This window comes from Macaca mulatta, chromosome 2 (genome assembly GCF_049350105.2).
Source record: "Macaca mulatta isolate MMU2019108-1 chromosome 2, T2T-MMU8v2.0, whole genome shotgun sequence".
Taxonomy (NCBI): Eukaryota; Metazoa; Chordata; class Mammalia; order Primates; family Cercopithecidae; genus Macaca; species Macaca mulatta.
The window spans coordinates 83,823,508-83,836,655 of NC_133407.1; the positions used below are offsets into that span (position 1 = coordinate 83,823,508).

Genomic DNA, 13,148 nt, shown 5'->3' on the forward strand with positions numbered 1-13,148 from the left:
GACAATGAAAACAGCTAGGTGGTCAGCCTCCCTCAGTATAATAAAATGCTTTCTTTTAAAATACCTCAGTGCCAAGATGAATACAGTTTGTTTAAATAATGACTTCTCCTCTACTGAGAAAAATTGATATTGGGACACAGGAGACTTGCCTGGTTTCTGAGGTAACTTGGTAGATTATAATCTGGTTGCCATGGCTACTCAGCAGCAATGAAAATTACATGAACTAAACATTTGAAGGGTGGTATTTTCGTCGGATGCTTAAAAGCCCGTTACCTATCATCTTTCTCGCTGAAGAAGTGGGATGGGGGTCAGGAATTGAACTCAGTAAGCAGTGGGGGAAGACATAAGTGGACCTTAGAGGCTGGATGCCTCTGGGTCGTTCTTTGAAGTTTGGCCTGGTGTCAGTGACCACTGAGGAACTGTTACAGACACTTTTTATGCAATATGATAAGCAGATAACGTGACGACAGTCTGGACATGTCCCAATTCAGAAATCCGTTTTCTTGCCTGGGACTTTCCGTAATATTGGTGAATTGTGTTTTCTGAACCGGTATTCGGGACACATTGTCTGACAATTATGAGCGTGGTAGAAGAGAGTATATGAATTTGGGATTGTCAGAGAAAATCTAGGACATAGAGTCTTGGCATCCATTGGTTCCCCGCTCCCCCAACTAATTAATTCCATGGGCATATATCACAGTTCTATCCCTAGAGCTTTAAACACAAAGCAAATGGTTTCTGCTTTATTACAGTGATGCTAGAATTGGTCTAAGGACCTTTAAGAAGACCTGGATAATCATCTGTATTGAAGTGTTGTTTTCTTCCATTGTAGTTTTTATATTGTATATTTATGTAAAAATAAATGATTTTCATGTTAAAGAAATTATTTTAAAAGCTCCTTTTCAAGAAAACAAATATTTTAATCATTCCAGAGATCTTGAAGGAATTTCCTTTTGAGTTTTTGAAACAGTACAATGTACTTACATTGGTGGTAATTTAAATACTGAAAACTCAAAGATTATCTACAGTTGTTATACAGGAAAAATAAATTGCCTTGAAATAACTGTCATAATTCAAGAGCACCAGGGGTGAAGCTTAGTCTGAGTTTCCCTGAATGATCCTATTTTTTTCCAGGTAATGTATTTTTTGATTTAAAAAATTTTAGTATTCCAGCAGTGTCATCTGGATGAATTATTAGAAGAGGCAAAATACATGGATATTAAAGATGGAGTTTTTAAAGATGAAATGGCTTTGATCTCAATAGTTTTACAAAACAAATTATGGTGTATACAGTAAATAAAGTTGACTTTTAAATTGCGTCTTAAGAAAACTTAATTTCTAAGCTAAGATAATTATTTGCAATAGTTTTTTAAAAATGTTTTATGACTTTCATTCATCCAGTGAAAGTAATTATTGAGCACATAACTTATTCTATGCCAGGCATGGGGCTAGATAGCTGGATGTTATCCCTATCATGCCTAGATTGAAGAAGGAAAGACAGACACTAACATAATTGCTTAGTTAATTAATTGCAGTTGTAAATTCTAGGAAGAAGCAGTAGAGCAGGTTTTTTGTTTGATTTAGAACACATAGCCGGGTACCTGACCTGTCCTAAGAGTTAAACACTATATCACAAGCTGAGAAGGATGAATAGACGTTGGTTGAGGATGGAGGAAGGTAGGTGGTAAGCTAAGATGAGGGAGTACAGGAAGAGTAGTACAGACAGACGGAACAGTATACTTGACAGTTTCGAGCCAGGGAAGAACAGGGCTTGTTCCAGTAACTGTAGGATGAATGTGACACTGACATCCTGTCAATTTCTAGAAATTCTATGGTGATTTTAAAAAAGTGTTAGCCTTGTACATGGTGGTTTTTAACTATACTTTTTGTGATGGTTGTTGTTTTTGAGATGGAGTCTTGCTCTGTCACTGAGGCTGGAGTGCAGTGGCATGCCACAACCTCCACCTCCAAGCCATTTTCCTGCCTCAGCCTCTCAAGTAGCTGGGATTACAGGTGCCCACCACCACGCCTGGCTAATTTTTGTATTTTTAGTAGAAAGGAGGTTTCACCCAGGCTGGTCTTGAACTCCTGACCTCAAGTGATCCATCTGCCTCAGCCTCCCAAAGTGCTGGGATTAGAGGTGTGAGCCACCGTGCCCAGCCTAACTATAGCTTTTTAAGTTTGTATTATGTCTTTTAACTTGTATTTAGATATCAATTAGTGATTTTTTTTCCTTTGATTATCCTTTGATTAAAACTATTAATAAAACTATAAGGCTGTTGAGAGAATGTACTTTGCTATTACCACTCATGGTCTAGTCTTGGAAGTTGTCTAATATTAAATATTTATGTTCATATAAGTAAAACATTGACTTTAAACATTTGGGTATTTGGTGGGGCCTATTTATAATATTTATTGAATACTGTTCATTATTGTCTTAAGATCCTATACACAGATATTCTTTTTACAAAATTTTTTCTTGTAAATATTTTTTTGTTGTCACACAATGGAATCATATAACCCAGATCAGTAATAGACACTTGGGAACAGTATGCAACACTGTTAGGTCAAAACCTCATTGCTAGATGCAGCTTTCTTCTATAAGTATGGTTTCTGGTCTTTTTTCTTCTTTAATTGTAGTTTCTAAATTTGTGAAAGAGAAAAAGGAATTGTGCTTTTCAAAGAAAAATTTTCTTCAAATGGAGTTTTTAAAGTTAGATAGCATCATAAGCAACACAGGAGAATTCACTTAGCTAAATTCAAATGCATGTACTCCTTCTATCCCCATACCTCCAATTAAGACTTATATTCCAAGTTTTGTGTTTATAAAACATTTTATGCCACATACTTCCTGTCTAGTGTATAAATGTAGGTAATAACACTTGACAAATCCCAGAGGTTCCAGTATTAAACTGAAATTAATGTGTTGTTTTGGCAGGTTATTCTCGTTCAAGTTAATCCAGGTGAGACTTTCACAATCAGAGCGGAGGATGGAACACTTCAGTGCATTCAAGGTAAGGACATTTTTGGTAAATAATCGAATCAAAGATTTTTTCTTTATTTGAAGGATGTAATGTTTTTCTATGTGTGTCTGCATGTAATTTTCTAGATGTAAAGTATATCTTGGATATTCATTTTCTTTTTTCTGTCACATGGTCTCAAATATGTATTATGATGTTATCCAAAGGATATTTGTAGTGGTAAAATCTGTATTGGGTATCTATTGGTTAGTTATTGCTGAGTAACAAGTTACTCCAAACTTTGGTGGCTTATAACAACAAGTATTAACTCACAGGGGGCTATTGGTAGGAAGTTTTCTGCAGTTACTTGTTAAGTGGGCCTTTCCATGGAGAAGCGGAGGGGGCTTATGTTATGGCATCTGGCTTCAGAGCCAATAACTAGAGGGCAAGAGGGAGCTAGTAGGTCCAGCCCAGACTCGAGAAGAAATTATGAAAGGGTGTGAATACCAAGAGGCAGGTCATTGGGGACCATCTTGGAGGCTGCCCAACACAGTCTACTCTTTGGCCCCTGATAATTCATGTTCCTTCCAAATGCAAACTTCCCCCTCCCAAGATCTCTAAAAGTCTTTTTTTTTTTTTTTTTTTTTTTTTTTTTTTTTTTTTTGAGACGGAGTCTCGCTCTGTCGCCCAGGCTGGAGTGCAGTGGCCAGATCTCAGCTCACTGCAAGCTCCGCCTCCCGGGTTCCCGCCATTCTCCTGCCTCAGCCTCCCGAGTAGCTGGGACCACAGGCGCCGCCACCTCGCCCGGCTAATTTTTTGTGTTTTTAGTAGAGACGGGGTTTCGCCGTGTTAGCCAGGATGGTCTCGATCTCCTGACCTTGTGATCCGCCCGTCTCGGCCTCCCAAAGTGCTGGGATTACAGGCTTGAGCCACCGCGCCCGGCCTAAAAGTCTTATCCCATTATAGGATTAGCTCAGACTTCAGAATCTTGTCACCTAAAGTTCCAGGTGTAGGTAAGGCTTCTGGGTGTGGTTCTTTTATTATAGCTCCTAGGACACTTCTAGTTTGTATACTAATGCCTCTTCTGTATATTCACTTGGAAATAAATGACGTAGGTACTTTGATCCATATGGAGTTCTGTGTAGGAAGATCAACCTAGATCTGATGTTAGCTGGTAAACACTGCAGTGTTAAAAGGCACTGTTTATGATAGCTCTTTTTGGCAGTGATTGGGATTATGGGGTAAATGGTAAATTGGCATGCAGTTGAGATCAGTATTAGGTTATTAATTGAACTGGAATCTAATCAGAGGCTTTATTATTAATACTTGAACTTGCTTACCAATATACAAACAAACTGGGGGAAATGCCCTTTAGTTTCAGTTTCCCATAATGAGCTATACAGAAACAGGTTTTTTTTTTTTTTTTTTTTTGCCTTGCATAGTAGTAGAGCATGTTGCTTTGTACTTTATTTTTGTATCTATAAGAACAAAAACTTAGAAAATATTTCTTGAGAAATGAGTATATTTTTAAAGATTCAAGGCTAATGAGTTTTAATTGAAGTTAATATTAGATTATTTAATCATTTTTATTAATGATTTCTACTCTGCATTTCTCTGTTGTGTCCCAGAAATTGATCTTTGGAATTCTAAATCATTTAAAATCAAAACCTAGTCTTAGTCGATGAACAATATGGGGGAAACTTCAGGTCAAGGAAGAGAAGAAGTATTTTAAAATAGTATGGACTACAGGGTCTTTCACCTATTTATAGTATTATAATAAATGGATATTGTGAACAATTAAAACCTCAGAATCCTACAACCCTGTATCTTTAAAAAAAAAATCACACTAGAAAAACTAGATGAAAGTCACCAATATGGGATGAAGCTGAGGTTTTCAGTTCAGTAAGAAAGCAGTTAAGCCTCTGGTTATGGTAACATTGGAGCCCCATTAATTGGCTGGTAGATTATGTCCCTCTACAACTAAGTATGTGTAATAGAAACTATAAAAGCAAATCACTTAGTGATGAACATGCATAAAATCTCTTTCATTCCACTTGAGTTTACTTTTTGGTGTCTAAGGAGTGTGTGCGTGTGTATGTAGTGTGTGTATATGTTTTGTGTGTGTATATGTATGTGTAACTTCACTGAGTTAGCCGTTCCCCCACTTTTTTCTTTTTTTAAATCCATGTTATAACTGGTGCACTTCGCAGGAAATGTTGCAAGTATATTGCTGTCTTCACAATGGGAGCTTTGTATTTATTCATGATGATACTTGGAGATAAGTGACACTAACACTCCTTCCAGTGATTTCAAAAATGCCTTTGACCAAAACAGAATTGTGGAGCCATTTATCTTTGGCTCCCTCCAGGCTTCCTATTCTTTGTTCTCTTCTGAAGTCTCAGATACTATGGTTATCTTCATTTTGGGGAGTGGTGGTACCTGGCCCAATTAATTGAAATGGCACAGGATGGAATGAGGACTAGGACCTGGATCCAGGTGCTTTGCTAGGGTTTCGGAAGCACTAGGGCAATAGGATGAACTGCAGAAACTGGAAGGAAAGTCAGCTTAGCAGGCTGAACCCCAAGTTCAGACTCATTGACCGCCACTAATGTGTATAAAAGGCAGTCACTCAGGCAAAAAATAAGAAAGCCTTTATGTGAGTTCCAGTATGAGTTTGTGAATGTTTCACTCCAGTTGGGTAGAATATAGCAACATAAAATGTGGCAATAGGCAGTATATTTGTACATTCCAACACAAGTTGCTGTGTCATCCTCACACTCCCAGTGATGAACATCATCTCTACCATTGCTGACATTTATTCAGCTCAGGCTGTGCTATGCATTCTGTCCTTTAGTGAGTGTGTAGTTACACACAAGGAAGCTGAGGCCTGTCAAAAAGTCACATAGCAAGAAAGAGGCAGAGTTGAGTTTTCTTCCCTGGTATGTCTGACGCCCTGAGTTCCTTGTTCTGTGCCTTTATGTCAGGGAGGACTCCATTCTCTTGATAACAGCAAGGTTAACTTCCTGTTCCTGGAGTAACAGGATTCTGAGCTGGATAGTAGGATGAGTACTTAGATACCCAGAATGAGACAGATGGTTCGCAGAACAAAAGTGGATGGTGGAGACTGAGTCTTGGGAATAAGCTGGGGCGAGCACTTTGTTAACAAAGTGAGATATACTGATTGAGCAGTGACTAGCAGACAGTGTGATGCAGGGAATATTGGTTTAGAACTCATTACATTATTTCTGCCCCAAATCAGGTTTGGGTTCAGATTTGGGGTGGCTCAGCTTCCAGGTGGAGCTTCCAGCTCCAGCTGTTGTCGACTGGGGCCAGGGAGGGCTCCAGCTCCAGGACAATGGGAGAGGACTCGTAGGTACAGTGGGAGGCAGTTCTTTGCCATTTAAAAACCTAATAGAAAGGAATCTGAAAATGGTCACACTGTAATGGTAATTTCTGAAAGAAATATGTGTATTTTGTTAGGGATTTAAGAGATCGAAACTCTACTTACGTTCTTTCAACACCGGCCAACAGGTGGGAGGTGGTTTTGTTTTGTTTTGTTTATTTTTTGTTCTGAGATGGAGTCTCACTCTGTTGCCCAGGCTGGAGTGCAGTGGCACAATCTCAGCTCACTGCAACCACTGCCTCCCGGGTTTAAGCGATTCTCCTGCCTAAGCCTCCTGAGTAGCTGGGACTACAGGCGTGCACCACCACACCTGGCTAATTTTTTGTATTTTTAGTAGAGACAGGGTTTCACTGTGTTGGCCAGGGTAGTCTCGATCTCCTGACTTCGTGATGTGGCCGCCTCGGCCTCCCAAAGTGCTGGGATTACAGGCATGAGCCACCATACCCGGCTGGTGTTTTTTTAAATTGAGGGGAAGGTGATGGGTGGTGGTGGCCTTCCTGGAAATTTTGAAGTCATACCCATTGATGATGCCATGGTTGAAACTGTCAGCCTAATAACTTTGCTATTTTAACACTAGCCCTCAGATTAGGGACTGCTTTGTGGGGATTTCAGGTAGGGAGTGGAGTTGGTTGCTGGGCCTTCCTGGAAACTTTGAAGTCACATTGTATGAGGTCAGTCCTCTTTACTTGTAACTGAATTTATTAGTCTGATAATTTTATCTATAGGACATTTATGAAACCACTAGAAAGACCTCAGAAGCTCATTGTGATCTCATTAAAAGGCAGCTTGGAAGTTGAAAGCAAATTAATACAGAAGAATATGGACTGAGTGGGGAAGCTCACACCTATAATCCCAGCAGTTTGGGAGGCCAAGGCAGAAGGATTGCTTGAGGCCAGGAGTTAAAGACTAGCCTGGGCAACATAGTGAGACCCATTTCTACCAAAAAAAAAAAAAAAAAAAAGAAAAAATCAGTCAGTTGTGGCGGTGCATTCCTGTAGTCCCAGCTACTCAGAAGGCTGAGGTGGGAGGATCGATTGAGCCCAGGAGTTTGAGGCTGCAGTGAGCTATGGTTGCACCACTGCATTCTATCCTGAGACCCTGTCTATTAAAAAAGAAAAAAAATGTGTTTTTATGGGAATGTCCTTGGTGATAAGGAAGAAAACACAGGAAGCATACAATATGCTGTGAATGCAGATTCATTTCTAATGGAATATTTCTCAATATTTCCCATGAAACATGAATCACAGGTCTCGAAGGGGCCAAAAAAGGTCATAGTTTATTCTCACTTGGGGTCAGCCTATACCTGTGGCATCCTAGACAACAGATTTATTTTCTCTTGGCCAGATCAAAGTGTATAAAGAGCTAATTGTTAGGAAAAAAGAATCTTAGCAATCAATATGAATTTTGCCTTTGCTTCAATTCAGGAATTAATAGAGGGCACACTTGGGTCTCTCCCATTATTTTCATATCTGTGTCTGGGCTGAGGTGCTGGCAATGCAGCCTTCCTTCCTGTCTACACATGCCATCTTTTTATCTGCTCCCTGTAAAATCCGCCAGCCAAAACAAACATCATGCTTCCTTTAAGACTTCAGGCCTGTCTCTTCCAAGAGCCCTCCCAGACCACTGCCTGACTTTTCCCTGAATTCTGGAGGAGCAGGTAGAGGTAGCACTACACAGTCTGGTTATATGCGTAAACCTTTCCTTAGCTCTCGAATTAGATGTGAATTCAGTTGTGACAGGAAACAGTGTATCTTAACCCCGCTCCCCAGCTACACAGCTTAGAATAATTACTGACTGGATTCCTGACTGGCTCTGGTATTACATTCAAGCATGATGATTTTTCTTTTCAGTTTTACTCTTCTGTTGGCAGTTTAAGATGTTTAGTTACGTGCTTTTAGCAGTCTCTAAATCTCGATAGAAGAACTTTGAAATACCACATTGCGTTGATAATTGAAGTTAATGAGTTTCCTTTAGAGAAGCATGTTTAAATTCTAAAGAACTTTTATAATGACCCTACATTAATACTGTAATTTTTTATTTAAGACTGTTATATATAAATTGTGAGGCTAAGGAAAACAGGTGAGTGTGATACTGATTAAAAAAAAAAACTGATTAAAGTAAAATTCTTAGGAAGCACCATTATTTTAGTAAACAGTAATATTTAAAGATACTTAATTACTAATGGGTTCTGTCCAAAATAATTTAGGAATCTTTTACCATAGCAGTTAATCTGCTAACTTGTGTTAAGTGAATAGAGACCTCGAAATGACTAAATGACAACAGAATGCGTGGTCAGAGGGGACCTCTAAGAGGGGGGTACTACTATGAAATGGCTGTAACTTTGAAGCTATTCGAATGTGAAACTTTTTCCGCTCTTGCTTGTTCTCCGTAAGACTCCCTCAGCTCTGTGTCTAATTTTCCCCCTGCCCCAGTGAGTGTGGGAACTGTATCATTGATGAACACCACGCTCTGCCCAGTGACTCTGTGAATGGCACCATTGAGAGCTGTTCACCATTTCTGAATTTCCTCATTTGTCTCCCATCCCCCGCCCCTCCATGTATGAGTCAGCATCCAGAATGTCACAGGGACCCTAGTGTTACTTGTTTTTCCTTATGTGATACTTTGGGGACCTTAATGTTGCTTTTGTTTTTTTCCTTGTGTGATACTTTAAGTGCATTTATTAGACTTGTTTGGCACATTAAAACAGTGACCTGTCATTCTTTCTAAGAATTTTATGACAGGTCCTAGGGAATTTGGGTTATCTCTTGCTTAGTTTAGTGTGAAATGACAAAAATGGTGTCATAGCTTGAGCTTGCAAACTGAGGTAGACTGAAACTTCAAAAGCAAAGCATGTATATGGTCTCTCCCTTTTATACATACTTTGCATGTAAATGAGAAATTCCTGTTTTACTAGCTTAAAACCCAGGAAGAGTACCTGTTGCAAATGAAGCCTGTTTTCAAAGACTGTAGTGGATCTCTGTCTTGGCTTAAATTTGCAACCAGTTTTTTGATAAAAAATATTTGGGTGATTTGAAAGTAAAATTATTGTAACATGAATGCATTAAATTCTAAATCTTTGCCAACTTTTATTATATTGGATGAATTGTTATTTGACTATTTGTAATCTGTATTATAAATGGAAATGTTTCTTCCTATTACAAGATTAGGGTTTTAGGAGCTGGTTTTCTACATAAGAAACTGCCTTGAAAACCATTTCTTTTTTTTTTTTTCTTTTGAGACAGGGCACCCTGTCTCAAAAAGAAAGACTTGCTCTGAGACAGACTTGCTCTGTCACCCAGGCTGTAGTGCAGTGGCACGATCCGATCATAGCTCGGTTGCAGCCTCAACCTCCTGAGCTGAAGTAATCTTCCCACCTTGGCCTCCCAGATTGTTGGGATTACAGGCATGAGCCAGTGTGCCTGGCCGAAACCCATTTCTTTAGTATTTGGGGGGATTTGTGAGGGATTGCTAACAAGCTGAAATGTTATTGTGAACACTTAGGCCTCACTTGGAAAATCTTCTAGAATTGAAAATAACAAGTCATTTGCCAAGGCTAACCCTAGTGTCATGGCCATCTTTCTTTCTGATTGATCTGAAGCTGTATAGTTAGTCCTCCTGGGGGCTCTAAGCCAAGACAGTCTGAATTTCTAGGAAAATCTGAATCACTCTACCAATTTTCCAGCTCACCTTACGATTCTTAAATGTTAGCTTCAAGACCAGTCTTTTACCTGTGTGTGTTTATACTACAAATATATATTTACATGTGTGTGTGCATATATTTGTTTCATCAGAAGATTTTTTCATTTTCCATGATAGGATTTACATTAAATTTGGAGAAAGATTGAAGAAAAATTACTTTCAGCTTTGTGGAGTACTCTTGATCTCTGAAATGTTTGGGGGCTTTATTTTGTACATGACGAGTTAGCAGTTCCTCTCAACATGGACTGATGCACAGCTATTTGTTACAAATAGACATTCCGTATGCTGACCTGATAAACCCCTTTACAGACAGCCTCTTGCTGCTGAGTAACTGGAAGTTTACCAGCAGGTGATTTCCACCAGGGCCGGAAAATACTGACAGGCCCAGAGGAGAAAGTCTGGGTTATGGAAGGAATGAGAGCAAAGGCTGTGATTGAACGTGCAACTGTCATCTTGCTGGGATTGTGTAATGTCATGAGGCTGGGTTACATCAATACCAAACTATGTTGCTTTCCTAGGAGGTTTTAAGTCCCTCTCAAGGGAGGTACTCAGGGTATATGCTGCTTCCTGCCTTTCTTCTTCCTGTCTCAGTTATCTTGATTTTTATGCTTATTCTTATATTTACATAAGAATGGAATGTTAAACCCTTAGATAAAACTGTCACCCAATGTTCTGTCATCAGACTTAAGATGAATTGGTGTTGAGTTCTCAGAGTATAGTTCTGTAGTGTGAATCCCTGGTCATTTGGTAGCTAATGCTTAACCTGTTAGCCCCAGTTTCCTCTCTTAAAATGGGAACAATGATAGTACCTATCTATCTGATAGGATTGTGAGGATAATCCATTGTAAGTGTCATTATTATGATCATCATTATCTAGTTGTATCCACAGCTTTGCTGCTTTTTTCCCCCTAAATAGATGGCATGATTAATTGTGGGCAATGACTTCATTTTCCTACTTGGAGAAATCAGTTGAAATTCTAGTCTCCCTTTCATTGCTTATTTATGATAGACTTGCTCTCATAGGGTTGCTGGTGATGGCACCAGTTCAAACATTTTAGATGAAGGTTTATAAGAAGATATATACTGTTCAGATATGGGGTTATAGCTAAAACAACAGGTTCAGTGTTCCATGAATTTAAAGTAAATTTTGTTGTAGTTTTAGTTGTTGGTTTTCTTTTGAATAACAGCCATTCACTCTCGCACCATGCATGAGCAGCTATATTCAGAGAAGGCTCTATGTTATTTTATCCAATAAAGCAGTTTTTCTAGTGTGTCTCCTTTTACATTTTCATTGAATTCCATACTTCTGGCTGGGCACAGTGGCTCACGCCTGTAATCCCAACACTTTGGGAGGCCTAGGTGGGGCGGATCACCTGAGGTCAGGAGTTCGAGACCAGCCTGGCCAACATGTTGAAACCCCATCTCTACCAAAAATACAAAAATTAACCGGGTGTGGTGGTGGGCATCTGTAATCCCAGCTACTCAGGAGGTTGAGACAGGAGGATCACTTGAACCTGGGAGATGGAGGTTGCAGTGAGTTGAGATGGTGCCACTGCACTGCAGCCCAGGCGACAGAGCGAGACTCTGTCTCAAAAAAAAAAAAAATTGTTTCCATACTTCTTAAAATTTTTATTTAGTACATTCTGTTCTTAGGCAGTACCAAGAAGCAGTAAGGGCTATACATTGGGAAGGGCTATACATTATGGGTTTTAGAGTGAGATTGCCTGGCTTAAAAATCCCCTGCACGTTAGTTGTATATTGTAAAATTAGTTCCTTAATTTCTGTACGCCTCAGTTTCCTTATCTGTAGAGCTGGAGTAGTAATTTCTGTCCTGAAGGATTGCTGTGATTAAATGAGTTACTGTGTGGAGAGCACTAAGAACAGTTTCTGAGTCATAGTAAGGGCCTAATATATAGGAGTGATTACTAAGCTTTTGGTCTTTATTATGGGTGGGCATTGAACCCCCCCCTTCATTTTTTTGTTACCTAATCATTTTAAAACATTTCAGAAAACCTGTGTGAACTGGAGTTATTAGGATTTTTTAGATGTCTTTACGTTTAAATTCTAACACTTCAAAATAACATGTTTAAAAGTTATGCAATCGCAGTTTAGCTTCTGAACACTTCTGCCCTTTAGGCTTGTTAAACAATGATTAAAATGTCATCTCTGAAGGTACCACTGCTTAGAGTTCTTTAAATGTCACAGATCTTTGCATGTCAGATAATTCAGAAAAGCAAGCAGTGTCACATTACCTCAATGGTTGGCCACAGGTTATTTCACAGCTTGTAGTCTTTCAGTTCCTGCTTTATTCTTTCTGTATTTTTTACTCTTGTTCTTACATTTCCAACCTGAAATAGAAAAGTTCATGTTACAAGTGTCTTTAAGGAAGACTGGATTAAGTTCTTCAAGGGCAAGGGTCAAAGCTTAGTCATCTGTGTATCCCAGGGCCTATCCTGCACGTAGGAGGCATAGAGACTGAAGGAAAGTCATTTCCTGATACTTGTCTTAGTCTGTTCGGGCTGCTATAACAGAAATACTGTAGACTGGGTGGCTTATTAACAACAGAAATCTATTTCCCACAGTTCTGGAGGCTGGGAAGTCCAAGATCTAGACACTGGTTTCTTTGGTGTTTGTAGAAGGCCTGCTTTCTGGTTCATAGATGGCAGTTTCTCTCTGTGTCCTCACATGGTTGAAAGGCCTGGGGGTCTTCTTGGGCCTCCTTTATAAGGACACTAATCCCATTCATGAGGGATTAGTGTCTCTCATGACCCAATCACCCCTTCTAATACCACCCCTTCTTTTTTTTTTTTTTGAGATGGAGTCTCGCTCTGTCACCCAGGCTGGAGTACAGTGGCCAGATCTCAGCTCACTGCAAGCTCCGCCTCCCGGGTTTACGCCATTCTCCGGCCTCAGCCTCCTGAGTAGCTGGGACTACAAGCGCCCGCCACCACGCCCGGCTAATTTTTTGTATTTTTAGTAGAGACGGAGTTTCACCGTGTTAGCCCGGATGGTCTTGATCTCCTGACCTCGTGATCCGCCCGTCTCGGCCTCCCAAAGTGCTGGGATTACAGGCTTGAGCCACCGCG

At 39.7% G+C, this 13,148-nt stretch overlaps 1 protein-coding gene across 5 annotated transcripts in view; it reads left to right on the forward strand.

Moving 5' to 3' along the window:
* The window catches only part of FNDC3B (fibronectin type III domain containing 3B), a 364,538-nt gene that overhangs the window by 91,177 nt on the left and 260,213 nt on the right, over positions 1–13,148 (forward strand). For all 5 annotated transcript variants that reach the window (XM_001085124.5, XM_001085354.5, XM_028843856.2 and 2 more), the window contains exon 3: positions 2,939–3,014. In XM_001085124.5, the coding sequence (XP_001085124.2) occupies positions 2,939–3,014 (76 nt within the window). The remainder of the gene's footprint in view (positions 1–2,938; positions 3,015–13,148) is intronic.